Source organism: Leptopilina boulardi, unplaced genomic scaffold (genome assembly GCF_019393585.1).
Source record: "Leptopilina boulardi isolate dan_hultmark-lab unplaced genomic scaffold, ZJU_Lbou_2.1 LbouV2_211, whole genome shotgun sequence".
NCBI lineage: Eukaryota > Metazoa > Arthropoda > Insecta > Hymenoptera > Figitidae > Leptopilina > Leptopilina boulardi.
Window position 1 is genome coordinate 1,284,087 of NW_026137765.1, and position 21,606 is coordinate 1,305,692.

The window sequence follows — 21,606 nt, forward strand, 5'->3', positions numbered from 1 at the left end:
ATCTTCTGCCATCAAGCTATTTTCTATATAATATAATAATATTTAATTCGTTAATTATTGTCACCCTTTGGTAATTTTTTTTTCTAATTTATAAATTATTCAGAATTTTTTTTTTTTTTTTTTGTTATAAATTTCAATAGCAAAAAAATAAATTGGAACAACATTATTAATATTTTATTTTTAAATAAATATTAATAAAAATTAATACAAAATAATTTATTTAAAATAGTAATTTTTTTTTACAATTATTTTAAAATTACATTATTTGAAATGAATTAAAAAAAAAAAATAAATAGAGCATAAAGAAAAATTACAAAATAAGTGTAATAAAAATTATTTCGTTTACAAATCATGTTAATTAAAATTAAAAGAAAAAAAAAATGATTAATTATAGAGGAATTATATAATTCCTCATACTGTAATATAAATCAATGAATTCGTTTTTCTTTGATGTTGATGAGAAAATAATTTAGCTGTTCTGTTAGTTTTCGCGTCTCTACTTTATGTATACGCAATAAAAATAAAAATAATAATAATTTATTTTGTAATTAGTGTTCTTTTGATATACAAGTTGGAAATAATTAAAAGTATAATTTTCTAGCAAGTTAAATCTTTTATAATACGCGCAGTTGAAAGAAATATATATGCGACCATTATTATTCGCGTGAGTTGCAATCTTCAAGTGGAGAATAGAACTTTTATGACTCTGTTGACGCTCGTTGAAAATTGTTTCATGAAATTCTGACGAATTGTTGTTTGCTTTTCTTTTCTTTTTTTTTCTCAAAATAGAAAAATTTCTTTTTACCTTTATTTCTTTGAGGTATAATAATAATTCTTTTGACATTTAAAATGAAAAAAAAGATGATTATATACATAGAAAAAATAATCGAAATTTTGAAAAAAAAGATAATATAAAATTTTTTTATTATTATAAAAAGCTTTATTTTACGCACTACTGAGAATTCAATTTTTTTCTTAAATTCTCTCTTTTTCCAACGCACTCAACGTTAAATCTCCATAAAAGTCGCTCTGGAAAATAAATCTTCGTTTGCGAATAAAAACCAATTTTATGCTTTACAATTTTAAAAAGACATTTCAATTATATATTAAAATGTTTTTTTTCACTAATTTTATTCGGTTAAAAAAAAAAATAAATTTTTTTTTTTAACCGAATAATGTGGAAAAGGTTTTGAGTAATAAAAAAAAGTGAATTATTATTATATAAACAGGATAAATTTATTTACTCTTTAAATAAATAGAACACCATTGAACTCTATACAACAAAATTCATTATTTTATAATAAAGGGTACATAATATTGAATCTTTTTTTTTTTACCTCACTCTTAAACACTATATAATTACACATCAGTTTATTTATTATACATTTCTCACGATCAAAAATTTTTTTGTTAATAATTCTTTTGTTTTTTTTTATATATGTCAGGTTGACCCTTTTAATCACTTTAGAGCTGAAATTTGAAAGCCTTAAACATTTATTTAGCAGATTTTCTTTTTTATTTTATAAACGTATATGTACCCTGCACCAGAACAAGATGATTCAAACAATTATTCATTCTCTCTTTCATTCATCGATACATTCACAAATATTTAATATAATATTAAAATTGTGTCCATTTATTTATTTTTTTATATACACGTCGTAATTATGATTCGTTTTCTATGTATTGTTCCTAATTAAAAATCGACAGTTCTTTTTTTTTGGACAATTATAGACAGTTACGATTTTTTTTTTTGTACAATGACTATTTTTAAAAATTTAATGTCTATACGCATAGCTAATTAAAACGTCAACAAATGCGTAAGGAACTGTTTATTTTAAAAATTTAATGACTATAGAAAAAAAAAAAATTTTTTTTACTAAAAAATTCGATGATATAAAATATATGCAGTAATTAATTTTTTTTTAATGACTTTAAACATTAATAAAACTACAATGTTTTTTTTTTCGTCTAATATTGTCTGCATGTCATCGATAGAGTTAAAAATTTTATATTGCAATGAAATCAAAAATTTATTTACAAATTATTTGACAAGTTTTTGTATTTTTAAAAAAATGTTGGAACATGTTTTGAAAAAAAAAAATTAAGAAATTAGAAAATTTTTTTGTTTTTAAAATTAATTTTAATTTAGATTATATATCTTTAAAAAATTGTGCATTATTTTGATAAAAGAATTTTTTTGCAAAATAATTTTAATGTGCGGACTTATGAAAAATTTTGCAATTATAGATAATTACACCGTTTAGGCTTAGGCAATAAGCTTAGGCACTTTTGACTGATCATATATTTTATATTCAAACTTATGATTTCAATAATTTTTTAGCGTTTTGATTTCACTTTTTTTTTTTTATCGAAATCATAAAAATGAATTTTAATTTCATATATAATATTAAAAAATAAAGAAGCAAGCTATACGAATTCACATGGAAATTATAAATGATTTGCGCAAAAATTGTTATACATAAGCATTTGTGACATGCACATGTTGTTTATATATTTTTCTTAACATTGTTCTTCTTTTATTTTCCCTCTTTGTTTTTCAAATAAAATTCAATAACACTTTTTAAACGACAACGTTAGTATTACTGACATATTTATATTAGTAACAATTTTTAAAGTTATGCAATAAAAATTTTCTTTATATAAAATCGTTTAGACATTTATATAATTCGAATAATTCTCTTTATAATTTTTTTTAAATTAATTTTTTTAATTTTAAAAAATGTGTTTTTAATTTATTTAAGGAAAAAGAAAATGAGAATAGAACTTTTTAAAAATGCGAAACAATTATTGCCAGTAGAAAATTTTTAGAAAAAAAAAAAAAAGAAAATAATTAATTTACACTAAGAATTTAATAATTTATGTTATTGTCTCCTGGAGGCTAGATAACCAATGATGATTAATAAAAATGACGACCTTGAAACGGCAGCGCCTGTAAACAAAGTGATACGAAAAAAATTAGTTTTATTCTCTTTTTAAGATAAAGAAAAAAAAATTACTATTTGAAAAATTTTTTTTTTGCTTCCTTTTATTTTTAAATGATTTCTTAAATGAAAAATATAATATAATTTTGATTTTAAATTTTTAGGTTGGACATTCCAGGAATTATATACCTGCGCAATTAGAGGTTTATGTTTATATTGAAGTACAAAGGACGCCCTGGCCGGAGGTCATAAACAATGTTATTGGAAAATCCCAAAGACAATTCAATTAGTTGCAATTCGTGTCTTGACCTGTTTAGACATGATCAACGGGAGTGTTATATATTTTTTTTTTTGTGCAATGTTTAGCTTCGGGAGTGTTCGAAATTCTTAAAACCGCGATCGCTTAAATTTTTAGGAAAAAATAATTTTTGTAAATGTCGTTTCGGGAGTGTTCGAAATTTTTTAAATCGCGTGTGTTTTCCAAACAGATTTTCATCTATCCAAAACGATTCATCGCCTGTAGTCTAGAGGTAAGAATAATTATTTTTTTCCCAAAAAAAATTATTTACTAAAAAAATTAAATATTAAAATAATTTTTTTTGTAATTATAACTGTGGAAAAAAAAATTTACACTATTATACTTTTTTTTCAAGTTATACAAGGCCACCCTGTAAATTAAATTCCATTTAACAAATATTTGAGGCAAAGTATCGTAAATCGCCATGGGAACATGTGAACGGTGTAGTTTTTTCTTTTAGTTTTTTGCGTCAAAAAAAAAAAAATTGAATTAATGTCATTTTACGGTATCTCAACATTCTTCTGACTAAAGGACAGAGCAGCGAAGGCTAATTTCCCTTGGGTTTCCATTTCGTCATTGTGGTTAATGACCTATGGGATCGTTCTATGTTTCGGGACATGTGAACAAAAAACCTAAGCACAAAATTAAGCACTACCTTAAGTTTATCACTTTATCAAATATTGTGCTAGAGAAAATCAAAATTTTTTTTTAATTATCCCATATATATATAGAGTTAAAATTTAACATGCAAATCAATTTTAGTTCAAGAATTAAACAATGTAAATTTTGCTTGAATCAATTCATTTGAAAATCATAATCCGCCTGACTGAAACTTTACTTTTTTCACTTAAGTTGCCAAAGAGAAAGAAAAAATTATTTTACTATTTTTTTTAAAGTACATTTTTTCTCTTAAAATAAACAAATTTTCTTCTTTTAATTTCTTTTTTGAATTAATAATATTTTTTTTTTTTAATTACAATAATATTGTTTTAACAATAATTCGAGACAAAATAAAAAATGAAAGAAATTAAAATTATATAATATCAAAAAAACAACAATTTTATGAGTAAGGGACTTTCGTTTTTCTGCCACTAAAAATTAGAGGAAAAAAAAACACGACTATTTTATAACATTAATAAGGCCTCAGTTTGGCGCGAAATTGCAGCAATTTATAAAGTTGGTAGCGAGTGAGAAATTATTTCTCATAAAAATTTATAGCATAGAAAAAAAAAAAAAAATTGGAGGGAAAACGACAATTGAACGTTGTTTATAAGCCGTTAAAATATAAAAAAAAGTAAAACCTAAGAATTTACCTAAATATGTATGCGAAAATAATAGTTGGGGCGTTATAAATTATTGCGTATTTTAGAAACAAGAAACACTGGTAATTAACTTTTGGATATAGAAATAGAGGTATAAATGTGTGCCAGGTTTTAAAACAATCGAACTTTTCATATGTATATATATGATGCATGTATTTAGGAACACATATACATTGTGAGAGGGGGTGGGGGAAACCGCAACACAAATACACTTGTGTAGCGATGAAAGTGGTATGGCAGGCGCCGGTCGTGCAAGCACTATGCTTTGACTCCAGAAACATGTTTTACTTTGCGGACATTTTTACGATCTGGTAAACCCTACCACTGCTTTATTTTTCAGTGTTCGCTAAATCACGCGCCAAACTGAAATTTTCAAAAGAAAATTGCCATTTTCCCTCCGTCCCCCTTTCGAAAAATCCTAATAATTTTTCATTTTTTATTCACATTTTCAAAAAAACTAAATTTTATTGAAGAATATTTAAAAATAAAAAAATTTTACATTTAGTTTAAAAAAATTGAAAAATGAGAGAACAAAAATTACTTTAGCTTATATATATATTTCATTAAGTAAATAATTAACTATTATATTTTGGTTAAAAGAAGTAAGTTTAAAAAAAAGAACAAAAGATTTAAAATTTTGTTTAAAAAATTAAAAAAAGAGAACAAAAGATTATTATTATTGCATTTTGTTTTATTAATACTAATAATGTACTGATTCCATTGATTAATTAGTAGTTTAAAATTAAGAATGACGTTGCACTAAAAAAGTACATTGAAGTCAATTATTATTTTTCCAATATTATTCAATTATTAACGATTAATTATTGAATTTCACTGTTATTAATAATATCTATTCACATTTAGATAATTATAACAATTTGCAATAAGCATTGTAATTTCAACTCTATTTTCATTAACTTGACGATAAATAATTTATATATCGAAGAGAACACTATATTTTTAAGTAAATTTTCCAATTTCTTTAGAAAATTTTTTTTAAATTAAAAATATTTTTTTTTGATATTTTTATACATTTCAATATTTTATATTCAGAAGCCAAGATATTAAATAAAAATTCAATTAATTTGTGACTTTTTTCTTATAATTATTATTATTAGAAATAATTATTATTATTATTAAAATAATTAAATTCTATAGTTAAAAAAAAAAAAAAAAAATTGTAAGTAGTAGAAATTTAAATACAGAAGAATAATACATTAGTGGAATAAAATCGAATAGACATTAATATTCATCACCATTGTAAATGTATTCTTGAATGGAAGAATAATTTGCCTCCGGAATGAGGACCTCACATTGTAAAATGATTGGTAGTTGTAATTTTTGAATATCTAAAACACCAACTGCTTCAACATTGATTCTACCATCTGTATTATTTTTGTAGTGAACTTTTAGATCTTCTATTGGCTCTCTGAAACAAAAAAAAAAGAATAGTCGATTTTATGACATTTAGGGATTGAAAGAGTTTGTTAAAAAAAAAGTGTAATAACACGAGAGAAACGCGAGGGATGAACTTCATTCTTTATAGATATATAGTGAAAAAAGGGAGAGACAAGAATGAGAAATGCATCCAGAGGAGAAATTCGTATTTTTATGTAACTTAGGAAAAGTTTAAGAGGCTGATTTTTCATGGGACAGTGCATTCAATTTTTACATAGGCGACAACTTTTAGCCCCGCGGACAGAAATGCCACTATTTCATTTTTATCGTGTAGATCATTATACGTTCTTCCTCTTCTTCTTCTTTTTTTTTCTTCTACAATTATTTGTGGGAAAAAAATTTAATTAATATTTTTTTTTCTTTTAAAGATCATGTCTTGAATGACATTTTCTTAATTGAGGTAAAATTATCATGCTAATACTTTTAAGTCACTTTATTAAATTTCATTTTGATAATTAAAGTTAATATAATCCTTTCAATTCACGCCTAATAATAATAATCGATTGGTGCGGGGAATGAATTTTTAATCTCAGGAAAATTTTTTTACAAACTTTTTGTTAAAACTTGTATTATAGAAGGCAATAAATCGAAAGGATTTATATTAAATGTCTGAATAAATCAAAGCGGAGATTGTGGAATGTAATAAAAGACTTGACTTTTCTCTTTCTAACTTTTTTATATTTGAAATATTTTCTGGGGGAAAAAAATGGGGAATAAATAATTTTTCGTTATGCGATGAATTTTACATAAAACTAGTTAAAAATATGAAACTAATTAATTAATTTAATAATAAATAAAAATATGAAAAAAAAATAATTTTCATTTTTTTTTAGAATTGCAATAATATTAAATGAAGTAAATTTACTTGTCTTGTCGAATGATGATAATAGGTTTAGGATACATGTCTTCTGCTATACAGGTAACGATGACTTCATTAGTTTCTGGATTAATACTCGAATGTGATAATCGTAAAACTCTCTCTGGGGCTGAAAAAAAATTTTAAGAACATTTTATATAAAATTTCCCACAAAAAAAAAAAAATAGATTGTTAAAAATATTTTCTATTTTTAAATTTAATTTTCGTATATATTATTTTTATCATTGTAATTGAATAAAATTACAGAGTATTCTACATTTTTTTGTTTTTTTCTAAATTTCCTCTATTTGGAAAATATATTATTTCCAAAGTATATATATAATAGAATTTGAATACAATTTATGAAAATGTGAAATTGACTTTCGAGAATAGACTACATTCGTTCGCATTATTTTCAATGTTCAGAAATTAAACTTAGAAAAATATTGAGTCTCGAGGTCGATATATATATTGGAAATTTTATTTTATACTTTATTTTCCCACAAAAACCAGTAAATGTACATTGTTAATATTAATAGGTTAATTTTTCACCTCACAAAGAGAATTCGATCTTTTGCTATCTATTTTTATGTTGACAAAAAATATATGACCACTTTGATATCTCTCTCTCTCTTTTTTTTTTAGAAGAACGCAACTAAAGTTAATTAACAATTTACTGCTAAAAAAAATTTTGCTATTTAAATACATAAATTAATTAAACAATTGAACAATTAGCGAAATAATTGTCACTTAGAAAAATTACATAATTTTTCAATTACAAATATTTTTTTAAGGATTTAATATAGTGTTTAATTTATGAAAAATTAATTTATCATTTTCATTTGAAATTTTGGGTTTAATGATTTTGATGTATTTTTTATTGATTTTGATAATAATATTGAGTATGTTGACATTTTGTACACATTTCATCAAATTAATAGTAGTGCATTTCTATATGAAATTATTCGAGTGCTTTTGCTCAATTGGTGCACAGATTAATATTCACGTTACTATATATATATATATATATATACTATATATATATATATATATATATATATATATATATATATATATATATATATATATATATATATATATATATATATGCTTGCGATGTATGGCTCTATTGCCAGAGAAATCCAATATTTCTACATTTATTCATAAATAATGCTTTCTTCATAAAAAGGGTTAAAAAGTAAAAATAAATAAAATATGATAAATTTGCGACCTTCAAATAATTTCTCCCGACAGTGATAAAAATAATAAAATGTGATAAAAATAATAAAATGTGATAAAAATCATTGAACGAAGTTTATTTTCAAAAATAACCGCGAACTGAAAAAAATAAAACTCTTCTGTCTGACCATAACTTACTTGTGCTACTTAATTTTTTTTAATTGTTTAATTTTTTTAATTTTTCATCTGATTTTATTGACTAAATATTGAGTGAGTAAAAATTTTGATTATCCTAACTGATAAAGATCGCTCGTCTGACTATAACTTGTCTGTACTACTTAAATTTTTTATAGCTTACAGACAACTTTGTTTCAGTTTACGCCATTTCATTTTTTTAATATTTTATTTACTTTGTTAAATAAATTAAATAAAATAATACTAATAAATAAAATAGTAAAAGTAAATAAAACTTCATGAAATTATTTTAATATCACGCGTCTGACAATTTTTTATCTATACTACGTATCTTTTTTTCACTTTCATTAATTCAATCTGATTAAATAATTTTAATTAATTTTTTTTCTCTTTTTTATTAAACGCAGATTTTTTATTGTTACATCAATTTCGTTTATTCAATTAATTTTTTATCATTTTTTAAAACCGAAAATAAATAAAAATCTGTCTGACAATTGCGTATTTGTACTACTTATAATGTTCTACATTGAAAAAAAAATTATTTGATTCAAACAATCCGTTACTTTATTATTAAAAAAATATTTATTTGTATCAAACAATTATTATTTGAGTCAATTGAATTGTATTTGTATCAAAAACAAAATTATTTCAAATAAAAATTATTGCAAATAAAAATTATTTTAGATACAAATTATTTGGTTAGAGTTAATTTCGTTTTTTTATAAATTTTTATCTATTTTACCAGAATATATAGATAATCGTCGAATGAAAATTTCCTTGAAAAATTATGCAAACTAATAAATTTCGTGCGCCTGACAATAACGTACCTGCACTACTTAAATTAAGTAGAATGTTTCCACTGAAATATTAGTTTAGGTAAAAAAACCCTGCATGTCTGACAGTGACATATCTTTACTACTTAAATTGACTTTCTACGCGATCTGTTTCTTTTTGGTTAGAACAAAAAAAATCAATCGCGTCTGACCACGAACGTTCCTTCTCTACTTATAATAATAATCAATATGAATTCTTACCATGATATCTCAACTTATTTTATAAAAAAAAAAATTGTCCTAAAATTATCTCAACAATTTTTCTCTATTTTCATTTACAATTTTTGTTTAATTTTTTTTTTTTTTTTTTGATAAATTATTAAATTTTTAACTATAAAGAATAAAAAAAAAGAAACTTTTAGGTTAAAAAAACAATTCTTTTAAATTTAGGGTGATGTAATACTGACATTAAAGGAAAGCTGTAGACGACAGATGTGGGCATTCACTTTGCAGGGTGATATTTTGCATCCGTCAATCAATTTAGGTATATAGTGGAATATACATATATATATGCATTTATACCACGAGTACAGGCGAGATGAATGTCCTACTGGTGGACGAAACCACCGAGAGTCCTGTCGAGTGCCTCTATGGCGAATATATACGAGCTTTGAACTTCCGTTTGTGTTATGCATTTGCCACAAAGTTTACGAAGAACAAATAAAGCCTCATAAATGACTCGTTACAGTCTAACACCAATTTCATTATATTTTATGAAAAATCATATTTATTTTTATTTTTTTACTTTCTATCAAAAATGTTATTTTAATCAGAAATATATTTTTTTTTCTTCATTCAGAGAAATATTTTATTTCCCCTTTATTTGAGATAAATAAAAATTTTGTTTGTATCAAAATTTTAAATTGTCAAAATTTAATTTTCAAATTTTTATGAGCATAAATTTTTATTTTATAGAATTTTTAAAATAAAATTTTTTTTCCAAAATTGCAAATAGCTGAAAAAAATAAACAATAAGATTTCATAGACGAAAAAAAATAGAAAATATAATAATAGAAAATTTTTTGAGAGGTAAATAATTAAAAAATGATAAATTATAATTTCATGTATTATATAAATAGACTTTACGATATATATAGGAGTTGAGATATCATTTTCCTTTTTGAGTGACATAGGATACTCACAGTAAACCAGCATTTTCCTGCTGGCATCAGCCTCATCGTATTGCGTAGAGATGACACATCTCACGTTACCGGAAAGCTCGTGTCCCGGACGAACTAACTTGACAGCACGGTACATTGTATCTGGGTCGGTGCTCGCCTTATATGAATCGTCAATATATTTTTGAAATTCATCCGAACCAGTTGGCATGTTACCGTGAATCCATTGATACAATAAATCTTGATTAACAAACCATTTAATTACAAGGCCTGTTTTTGGTGAATTACCCATATTGTAGACACAATCAAGCACAACATGCTGATCGGTACCAGCTTTCACCACTTTTGGAATATTCACTGTTGTTATATTTATTGCCTCGACATCTGTCAACACAAAAAAAAAGAGAGAAAGCTTTAATTAATTAATTAAAAATCACTTTTTTTTATTCATTTTTCTTTTTTATATTTTTTTTTTTGAAATTTTTATAAAGTGAATGTATATTTATATAAATGTTCGATCATTCAAAAAAAATGGTATTATTATTTGGTTCAAATATATATTTATTTGGATCAAATAATCAATAATTTCCATGTATTTAAAATAGATAAAAATTGATGACTCAAATAATATTTATTTGGTACAAATAAATATTTATTTGGATAAATATTTATTAAGGTAAATATTCATTTGGTTAAATATTTATTTGGATAAATATTAATTTGGATAAATATTACTTTCTATAAATATTATAATTTGGATAAATATTAATTTGGATAATTATTAATTTGGGTAAATATTAATTTGGACAAATATTAATTTGGGTAAATATTAATTTGGACAAATATTAATTTGGATAAATATTAATTTGGATAAATTTTTTTTATAATATTTATTTGGGTGAATAATTATTTGATAAAATAATTATTTGGGTAAATATTTAATTGGATAAATATTCATTTGAATAAATATTTTTTTTTAATATTTATTTGGGTAAATAATTATTTGATAAAATAATTATTTGGGTAAATATTTAATTGGATAAATATTTATTTGGCCAAATATTTATATGAATATAATAATAATCAAGTAACCGTATTATTTGAATCAAATAAATTTTTGATTCATATAAATATTTTTAATAATCCTTTTGTAGTGATTAATAATCTTAGTTAAAGCCTTTATGAAAGTGTTGATTTACAAAGGAAAAAAAAAATGTTATGATTAAAAAAGATACAAAACAATAAAATGACATCGATATTATTATATACTATATATTGAAGAGAGTATAACAAAAATCCACGGTCTTTTCAGTTTTCAAAAGCAATAAACCTAGTAATGGCATAGAATAAACCTTAACGGTTATCGATTTCCGTTAGGTTTCCTAGTTTTTAGTATCCATTGCATTCGATTCAATCAGAAATTTATATCCGTGTTATATTCTATCGGATTGGCAGAAAAAAATCTCTATATGACTGTCATGTATTCCCAAATATATATATATATATATATATAGAGGGGTTTTTGTTTTTGCAACACACAAGCATACATAAACAATTTCGTTTACCTTTTATCGATTAATTTACTGCTCCATATACCTAATTCTGACGAAAAAAAATTGTTATCACATAGCAATAAAGATAAATTTATAGAAAAAAAAAAAAAAGGAAAAAATTTTTTTTTTTACAATTTAACGTGACTGTAGATTAAATTTTTGTGTAATTGAATTATATTGGGAAAAATATTTGTTTTGTTATATTATTACAAGTAATAAAATTTTTAAAAATTTAGTAATTTACTTTTTAAACCAAAGTATAATAAATTTCGTGCGTCTGACCATAATCTGCTTGAACTACTTATTATTTTTTTCTTCATTTCTAGTTGAATTTAATTTACATTGTTAAAAAAAAAGAAATGAATTGAAAGTTTTTTCGATTCATTTCAATGAATTTTAAAAACATTGAATGAAAAATCATAAATTAACAAAATTAATAAAATTTGCACGTCTGACAATAATTAACTAGTACTACTTAAATTTTTATTTTCTTCATTTACCACCAATTTCGTTAATTTAATTTTTTTTCTGTGTTTTTAGGCATTGTAGTGACTAAAAATGGTGAAAAATTACTGCAACTAATAAATCTCGTGCGTCTGACCATAACGTACTCGTACTACTTGAAATTTTCATTTCTTTCATTTACCACCCATTTCGCTAACTTAATTTAATTTTTTTTTCTCTTTAAACATATATTTTAATGAATAAAAATTGTTCTAATAATTTAATTTACTTTAATTTTTTTTATTTCTATTATTTCGTATCATCTCAATTCGTGAATTGAATTATTAAATTTGTACGTCCGATCATAACGTACTTGTACTACTTAAATTTTCATATGTTTCATATTTACCATCGAATTTCGTTAACTTTATTTTTATTAAATTTCCTCTACTTTAATAAACATTTTTCAGTATATAGAAATTTTGAAAAATTAATAAATCTCGAGTGTCTGACAATCGGGTACCTATACTACTTAAATTACCCATTTTTGTAATTTTTTTATTAATTTTTAATTAATTTTTTGCTATTTAATTTTTTTTCTAAATTAAATTTTTTCTTTTTAAAATCAATTTATCACAAATAGTAATAGTAGAGGAATTTTCTTGGTTGGGGAATACGTTAGCACTGATATAGATATTTTATCATTTTCTAAAATTTGAGTCGCTTGTATATATATATTTTATCGCCGGTTGCATATCATAGCTTGACTATTTAATAGCTTAATTCTGTATTGATCGGTCGGGCAAGTTAACCAGTCCATATTGTGATCATGATCGTGTGTCGTATTATGATGGGGCGTGGGACCGACTTGCACGCCAAGCATCATAAAACGTTGTGTTTCTCTGTTATTAAGGAAAGCATAAAACTTTTGCATGCAAAGTCACTCGCACTTGAATTTATACTTTTCAGATATTAACAGTAATACTTCTTTAATTTTTTTTTTATTTTTTACTGATAACGTCTCTCGAGAGGATATCAACCGTGTAACTTGTATATATATATATATATATATATATATATGTGCAAGATGTTATGACTTTATTATACTTTGGTGGTACTGAAATTACTTTATTACTTTTAGTCGCGTTCAAATTATTATATTTTTATTCTTTGCTATATTTTAATTTTTGCAATAATTTCTTATTCTTTCATCGCAAAAAAAAAATTATTTACTTTGTATTTGCGCTATTATCTAATAATGAAATTTATTCCCTTAGTATCTGACATGTCCCCCTCCCAAGACTAATAAATTTTCAACGTCACTTGGGATTATTATTCATGTTAATTTTGGAACCCTAACTCCACCTAGCGAGTAAGCATTAAATTTTCATTGTCATAACTGAGCTTCTTGCATTTAAACCTTAAGAAATTATTATTATATTTGAAAGATTTTCTTTAATAAAATAGAATTTAACACATTTCTAAAAAGAATATTCCTTTCTTTTTGCTGGCTCTTTTCTTTTCAAGATGAAAAAGAAAAAAAATCTTGTTTTTTTTAGCATAGAGTAACAATGTAAACAGAAGGAAAAAAATTATTTATTTAGCCCGAGAGGAAGGGAGTTTCGTGATTGGAATCGATATGAGTTTTAGCTGGTCGATATATATATATATATATATATATATATATATATATATTACCCCTCCAGCGATAAATAATTGATCTTGCAGCAGGTGGTACTCTATGTTCGTTATTACACTTGGTATTACAGAACATGGTGCTGCAGGTAAAGCCTCTTCTTATATTCAGAGTCATGCATCACCCTCCATCGTTGATCGAATTGAAAATACAGCGTCGAAAATATATATATATATATGTACATCCCCCTCCCCCCTCTCTCTCTATTTCTCAGCCATAGAGTTGATTAAGTGTAGAATCTTGTGTAAAATCTGGGAATTATTGAACACGTGTCGTGACATAATATCCCTCATGACTAATTCCTCGTACGTTAAGTTTATATGAAAAAGTACAATAGACAATTATTCAATGTCGTAATTGCGATCCATCATTGGATGTCAAAAAAAAGAGTAGAAAAATTATTTTTCTTAAAAATTTATTATATTTTACATAATACAATACAATAAATACAAAATATATTAAAATAATAGCGAAAAATTTGTTTCGTCTGACTTAAACTGACTTTTACTACTTTTATTGTTGCTTATTTATTATTTTTACTTAATATTGTGCCAAGAAAAAAAGGCTTATCTGACCAAAAATTCCTTTCACTACTAATATATAAATTAGAATTAAAAATCATTCTGTCTGACTATAACTCACTTTTACTACTGATAATAAAAAAAGCATATTTTGCGTTTCGTCTGACTAAAACCTATTTTTACTACTACTAATAAAACGTTAAGAATTTTTTTAAATTTTGTCTAACCGAAATTTTATTTTTACTACTGCTACATAAAAAATGAGAATTTCACAACCTGTCTGACAGTAACTGTTATTTACTACTAATACTATAAGAGAAAAGTGTTGTCTGACCGAAATTTTTTTTCACCACTAATACCTAATATTCGGAATCTAAAAACCTTGTCTGACTGTAACTCTCTTTTGCTACTAATATTGAAAAGTAACATTCTTAAACGTTTTGTCTGACTAAAATAGAATTTTACTACTAATATCTAAATGTTAGTAATTAAGACCCTGTCTGACAGTAACTGACCTTTACTACTGAAATTAAAATTAAAATTAGAAAAGTGTCTGACTTTATTTGTCTTTTACTACTGAAATTAAAAATGAATTCTGTCTGACTATATCACACTTTTACTACTAATAATAAAAATATTTAAAATATTTAAATATTTAAAAATATTTTAAAGTCTGTTTTTCTTACTAAAACTAATTTTTACTATTGAAACGTCAACAATTTTTGAATAGTCTGTCTGATCGAAATTTTTTTCACCACTGATATATAAATTACTAGAATTTCAAAAAATTCTGACTCACTGTAACGCGGTTTTACTGCAGTAATCTGAATTAGTAAAAATGTTTACGAATTTGAATTAGTGACTCACTTTTTGCTTCTAAATTAGTAAAATTTTACTAATTATTATTAAGGTTTACTAACAATTAGTAAAATTTTACTTATTCTAAAGCAAAAAGTGAGTCACTAATACAAATAAGTAAACATTTTTACTAATTCAGATTTAGAGAGTAAAACAAGAAAATTCTTTAACGTTTTGTCTGACCCAAATTAGTTTTTACTACTGGAATACGTAAATTTTGAAATTAATAAATCACTCTGTCTGACTACCACTGCCTTTTACTACTAAATCCCTAATTAGAAAAATTTACAAAGTCTGACTTAAAATTACTTTTACTACTAAAATTATTTTTGTAAATTTAAATTTAAAAGTTATGTCTGACTAAAAATTCCTTATACTACTCATAACAAACAGCCCCTTTAATTAAAAATAATTGTTAATAAAAAATTGTAATAAAAAATGCAATAGCCATTTTTATTTTTAATAATATTGAAAAATTTTAACTAAAATATAATTTAAACTCATCTTTATTGAGAATAACTATTTTAATTATTATTTAAACTAAATTGAAGAAAACTAAATTAAAAAAAAATAAATTAATGGCTAAACCAAATAAATCAAAATAAAAAAAAAATTATACAAATATTATTTTATATTTGAATAATTATTTTTTATTTTATTTTAATTTGTTTAGTTATTAATTTAGTTTTTTTATTTTGTTTTTTGAATTTTGTTTTTTTTTTATTTTTTTTTTTAATTTAGTCTAAATTATAATTTAAATATTTAAATAATTATTCTCATTGAAGATGAATATAAAGAAAATATTTTTTTTATTTAATATTTCCATTAATTTTATTCTTAACCATATACCCAGATAACCAAGCGTACTAATCGTTATTTACGAGTACGGCGTACTAGTATTATACTAGTTTTATACAAGTACAAAATAATGATATATGTCGTACCAGTACGGTACTAGTACAATAAAAGTATGTCGTACTGTTAGAATTGTAAAATATGATTACTCGATAAAAGTATAGTACTAGTACAATACCAGTACGTCGTACTTTTGAAATAAGAAGCACAACATACTTGTACGATACAAGTATAATACTGGTACGTCGTACTGGGAGTCTTTGCTGGTAATGCCAACCCAACCTCACTTTCTTGACAATTGTCAAATATGAACGCGTCACTGAAAACGGTGCAATAAATGTTGGTGAAAAAAGTGGTTTATGATGCAGCAAAAGAGTATTAACGTTTGTAACTTGTGCTTCTGTACTTATCTTGAATATCCGAGATTAAATTTATATTTAATCATCGATCTTTATAAGATTTATATTCTTTTACTTTGACATGGTGCCGTGGTGTTATTTCATTGAAAAACATCAAAATCTTTTACATTTATAATGAGAAAAATTCATAAATTCGGTCTTGATCATATTGATATATTTTTAAATTCAATTGTGTGTTATTTCGTTATAGTTTTTCTTATACATATAACATATTTATAGGTTAGGATGTGATAATATGTTTTTCAAAGCAATTTATAACATCAAGTTTAAAATTCTTTTGAAATAATGTTTAAATGTAAAGAAATAATCAATTAATATTTGATAAAGTTAAGTAATTAAAATAATATAAAACACCAGATATTTTAAGATAAGTAAGAATACAAGTTACATATATGATGTAAATAAAAAAAATGATTCAATAAAAATGAATTATTATTATTTCAGTTCTCCCACAGATTTTCTTTTGAATAATAAATGAAAATAATGAAAATACTATTGTGGGAAGAGAAAGGGGAGGGTATATAATATTTTATATTGTACATCATACTAGTATTGTACTAGTACAATAACAGTACGTTATACTAAGTCACAAAAGTTTTCAGTACGTCGTACTCGTATAGTACTCGTATTCTACCGATATTGCATACCGGTACGCCGTACTAGTACAGTACCTGGTACCGTGCGAAGGTACATGGCTGGTACAGTACTAGTACGTCTAGTACGTCGTACTAGTATTATACTACTACCGTACTAGTACGTGTGTTATCTGGGTATATATATATATATATATATATATATATATATATATATATATATATATATATATGTATGTATGTATATGAATTATTTCATTTCTGGTTGAAAAGTTGTTGGTAAATTTTTGCATATATTGTGCATTGCATACACGAGTCATAATCATCGTCCTTTGCACTCAATTTCAAGCTTTCTTTGTTCGACATCAAAGGTCTCGCCGTGAAATTTAGAATGAGCGTGCTTACATGTATATAGTATATAGGGTGCATATTTCTCTCTCTCTCTCTCTCTCTCTCTCTCTCTCTCTCTCTCTCTATATATATATATATATATATATATATATATATATATATATATATATATATATATATATATATATATATATATTCCTGTGATCTCTAAAGCGCTGAAGTAGAAGGATGCAGGCGCGCAACTCTCCAACTTTAGACTGCGGGAGCGAAAGGATTCGAGGGTGCCAACGAGCTAAAAAACACGGGGGTATAAGAGGTTTCCGGGTTCTCAGCGAACGAGTATAATATTAAAAACAATAAAGAGAGTCTCTGTGTTGGGGAATATTAGATTACGAGACAATATTTTCTATGTTATATCTCTCACTGAATATTTGCTTTTGTGTTTTTTTTTATATTTTTTCTTCTTTTCTCTGTTATATATAAAAGAAATTTGGATTATTTCAAATTTCATTACAAACTCGAAAATAATAATATTTCTTCTTCAATTTCTACGTTTTTCATTGTGGAATTTTTTCTATTAAATTGATAAATTTTAAATTATTTTTTATTTTATTATTTTGATTTTTATTTTATTTATAGAAAAGACAAAATTAGATTCACATTTTTGTAATAAAAAAACAAGTTGTAAATTCAGATGTTCATTACATGAACATTTTGCTTCCTCTTTACGATCATCAAAAAAATTTTCTTCCTCGTGGAGAAAGCAAAATTTTATTTACAAAATGTGAATTTTTGATTTTTTAACTTTCATTAATTTTTTAAATTTACCTCAAATGAATACTTTATATATATATATATATATATATATATATATCGATTCGTCTTGACGTAAAGAATACGCTTTTATTATATATAACCTTAAATTTTTCTATTTAAAAATTTTTTCGAATAAACAAACATTTTTCGAAAAAAGAACATAAAATTTTTTTTGGAGTATTTTTCAAAATCCTTTGGTCAGATTAGAGATATTAATATGATAAATGAGCCTACTAAATTTTATCTAAATCCATTAAAACCTGTTAAAGTTATCTTCTAAACAAAAAAGGGATCCACACACACACACACATACATACATCCGGACAATTGATCAGGATCTCATATAAACTAACAAAAGTTCTTTATTTATTTGTTTAATAAATTAATTTAATTTTATAATTTTTTATTATACGAATTATATGATTATTCTTTTTATGTTGGTTAATGAAAACTTTGTTTTCCATATGAATATGAAAATTTTAATTTGTTTCTATAAAGAAAAAAATTTGTTTCCGCCACTTTGAAAAGTTTTATAAACGAAAGGACTACAAAGCTTCCTCCACGAGAAAGCAAAAAATTCAATTATTCATAGGCAGACGATTTTATTGCATATTCTTGCACAGAATACACCGAAAAGTGTAGAAAAAAATTGACACCCAGATCCGAGTAGAGGAAAACCTTTTTTATGACCAAAAACGCATCCAACAGAAAAAAAAGTTACCAAAAAAATTCAATTTTTCTTAGGCAGACGATTTTTTGGCATATTCTTGCACAGAATACACCGAAAAGTGTAGAAAAAAATTGACACCCAAATCCGAGTAGAGGAAAACCTTTTTTATGACCAAAAACGCATCCAATAGCATAAAAAAGTTACCAAAAAAATTCAATTTTTCTTAGGCAGACGATTTTTTTGCATATTCTTGCACAGAATACACCGAAAAGTGTAGAAAAAAATTGACACCCAAATCCGAGTAGAGGAAAACATTTTTTATGACCAAAAACGCATCCAAAAGCAAAAAAAGTTACCAAAAAAATTCAATTTTTCTTAGGCAGACGATTTTTTTGCATATTCTTGCACAGAATACACCGAAAAGTGTAGAAAAAAATTGACACCCAAATCCGAGTAGAGGAAAACATTTTTTATGACCAAAAACGCATTCAAAAGCAAAAAAAGTTACCAAACAAATTCAATTTTTTCTTAGGCAGACGATTTTTTGGCATATTCTTGCACAGAATACACCGAAAAGTGTAGAAAAAAATTGACACCCAAATCCGAGTAGAGGAAAACCTTTTTTATGACCAAAAACGCATTCAAAAGCATAAAAAAGTTACCAAAAAAATTCAATTTTTCTTAGGCAGACGATTTTATTGCATATTCTTGCACAGAATACACCGAAAAGTGTAGAAAAAAATTGACACCCAAATCCGAGTAGAGGAAAACCTTTTTTATGACCAAAAACGCATTCAAAAGCATAAAAAACTAACCAAAAAAATTCAATTTTTCTTAGGCAGACGATTTTATTGAATATTCTTGCACAGAATACACCGAAAAGTGTAGAAAAAAATTGACACCCAAATCCGAGTAAAGGAAAACATTTTTTGTGACCAAAAACGCATCCAACAGCAAAAAAAGTTACCAAAAAAATTCAATTTTTCTTAGGCAGACGATTTTTTTGCATATTCTTGCACAGAATACACCGAAAAGTGTAGAAAAAAATTGACACCCAAATCCGAGTAGAGGAAAACATTTTTTATGACCAAAAACGCATCCAAAAGCAAAAAAAGTTACCAAAAAAATTCAATTTTTCTTAGGCAGACGATTTTTTTGCATATTCTTGCACAGAATACACCGAAAAGTGTAGAAAAAAATTGACACCCAAATCCGAGTAGAGGAAAACATTTTTTATGACCAAAAACGCATTCAAAAGCAAAAAAAGTTACCAAAAAAATTCAATTTTTCTTAGGCAGACGATTTTTTGGCATATTCTTGCACAAAATACACCGAAAAGTGTAGAAAAAAATTGACACCCAAATCCGAGTAGAGGAAAACCTTTTTTATGACCAAAAACGCATCCAATAGTATAAAAAAGTTACCAAAAAAATTCAATTTTTCTTAGGCAGACGATTTTATTGCATATTCTTGCACAGAATACACCGAAAAGTGTAGAAAAAAATTGACACCCAAATCCGAGTAGAGGAAAACCTTTTTTATGACCAAAAACGCATCCAAAAGCAAAAAAAGTCACCAAAAAAATTCAATTTTTCTTAGGCAGACGATTTTTTTGCATATTCTTGAACAGAATACACCGAAAAGTGTAGAAAAAAATTGACACCAAAATCCGAGTAGAGGAAAACATTTTTTATGACCAAAAACGCATCCAAAAGCAAAAAAAGTTACCAAAAAAATTCAATTTTTCTTAGGCACACGATTTTTTTGCATATTCTTGCACAGAATACACCGAAAAGTGTAGAAAAAAATTGACACCCAAATCCGAGTAGAGGAAAACATTTTTTATGACCAAAAACGCATCCAAAAGCAAAAAAAGTTACCAAAAAAATTCAATTTTTCTTAGGCAGACGATTTTTTTGCATATTCTTGCACAGAATACACCGAAAAGTGTAGAAAAAAAATTGACACCCAAATCCGAGTAGAGGAAAACATTTTTTATGACCAAAAACGCATCCAAAAGCAAAAAAAGTTACTAAAAAAATTCAATTTTTCTTAGGCAGACGATTTTTTTGCATATTCTTGCACAGAATACACCGAAAAGTGTAGAAAAAAATTGACACCCAAATCCGAGTAGAGGAAAACCTTTTTTATGACCAAAAACGCATCCAACAGCAAAAAAAGTTACCAAAAAAATTCAATTTTTCTTAGGCAGACGATTTTTTTGCATATTCTTGCACAGAATATACCGAAAAGTGTAGAAAAAAATTGACACCCAAATCCGAGTAGAGGAAAACCTTTTTTATGACCAAAAACGCATCCAACAGCAAAAAAAGTTACCAAAAAAATTCAATTTTTCTTAGGCAGACGATTTTATTGCATATTCTTGCACAGAATACACCGAAAAGTGTAGAAAAAAATTGACACCCAAATCCGAGTAGAGGAAAACCTTTTTATGACCAAAAACGCATTCAAAAGCATAAAAAACTAACCAAAAAAATTCAATTTTTCTTAGGCAGACGATTTTATTGCATATTCTTGCACAGAATACACCGAAAAGTGTAGAAAAAAATTGACACCCAAATCCGAGTAGAGGAAAACATTTTTTATGACCAAAAACGCATCCAAC

At 24.9% G+C, this 21,606-nt stretch overlaps 1 protein-coding gene across 10 annotated transcripts in view; it reads right to left on the minus strand.

The window, feature by feature from the left end:
* Positions 1 to 1,211: 1,211 nt before the first annotated feature.
* The window catches only part of LOC127278780 (uncharacterized), a 33,997-nt gene continuing 13,602 nt past the window's right edge, over positions 1,212 to 21,606 (minus strand). For all 10 annotated transcript variants that reach the window (XM_051300656.1, XM_051300652.1, XM_051300651.1 and 7 more), the window contains exons 3-6: positions 10,229 to 10,588; positions 6,889 to 7,009; positions 5,822 to 5,994; positions 1,212 to 2,953 (exon numbers count right to left, since the gene is read on the minus strand). In XM_051300656.1, coding sequence (XP_051156613.1) covers positions 2,886 to 2,953; positions 5,822 to 5,994; positions 6,889 to 7,009; positions 10,229 to 10,588 — 722 coding nt within the window. In that variant the 3' untranslated portion in view covers positions 1,212 to 2,885. The remainder of the gene's footprint in view (positions 2,954 to 5,821; positions 5,995 to 6,888; positions 7,010 to 10,228; positions 10,589 to 21,606) is intronic.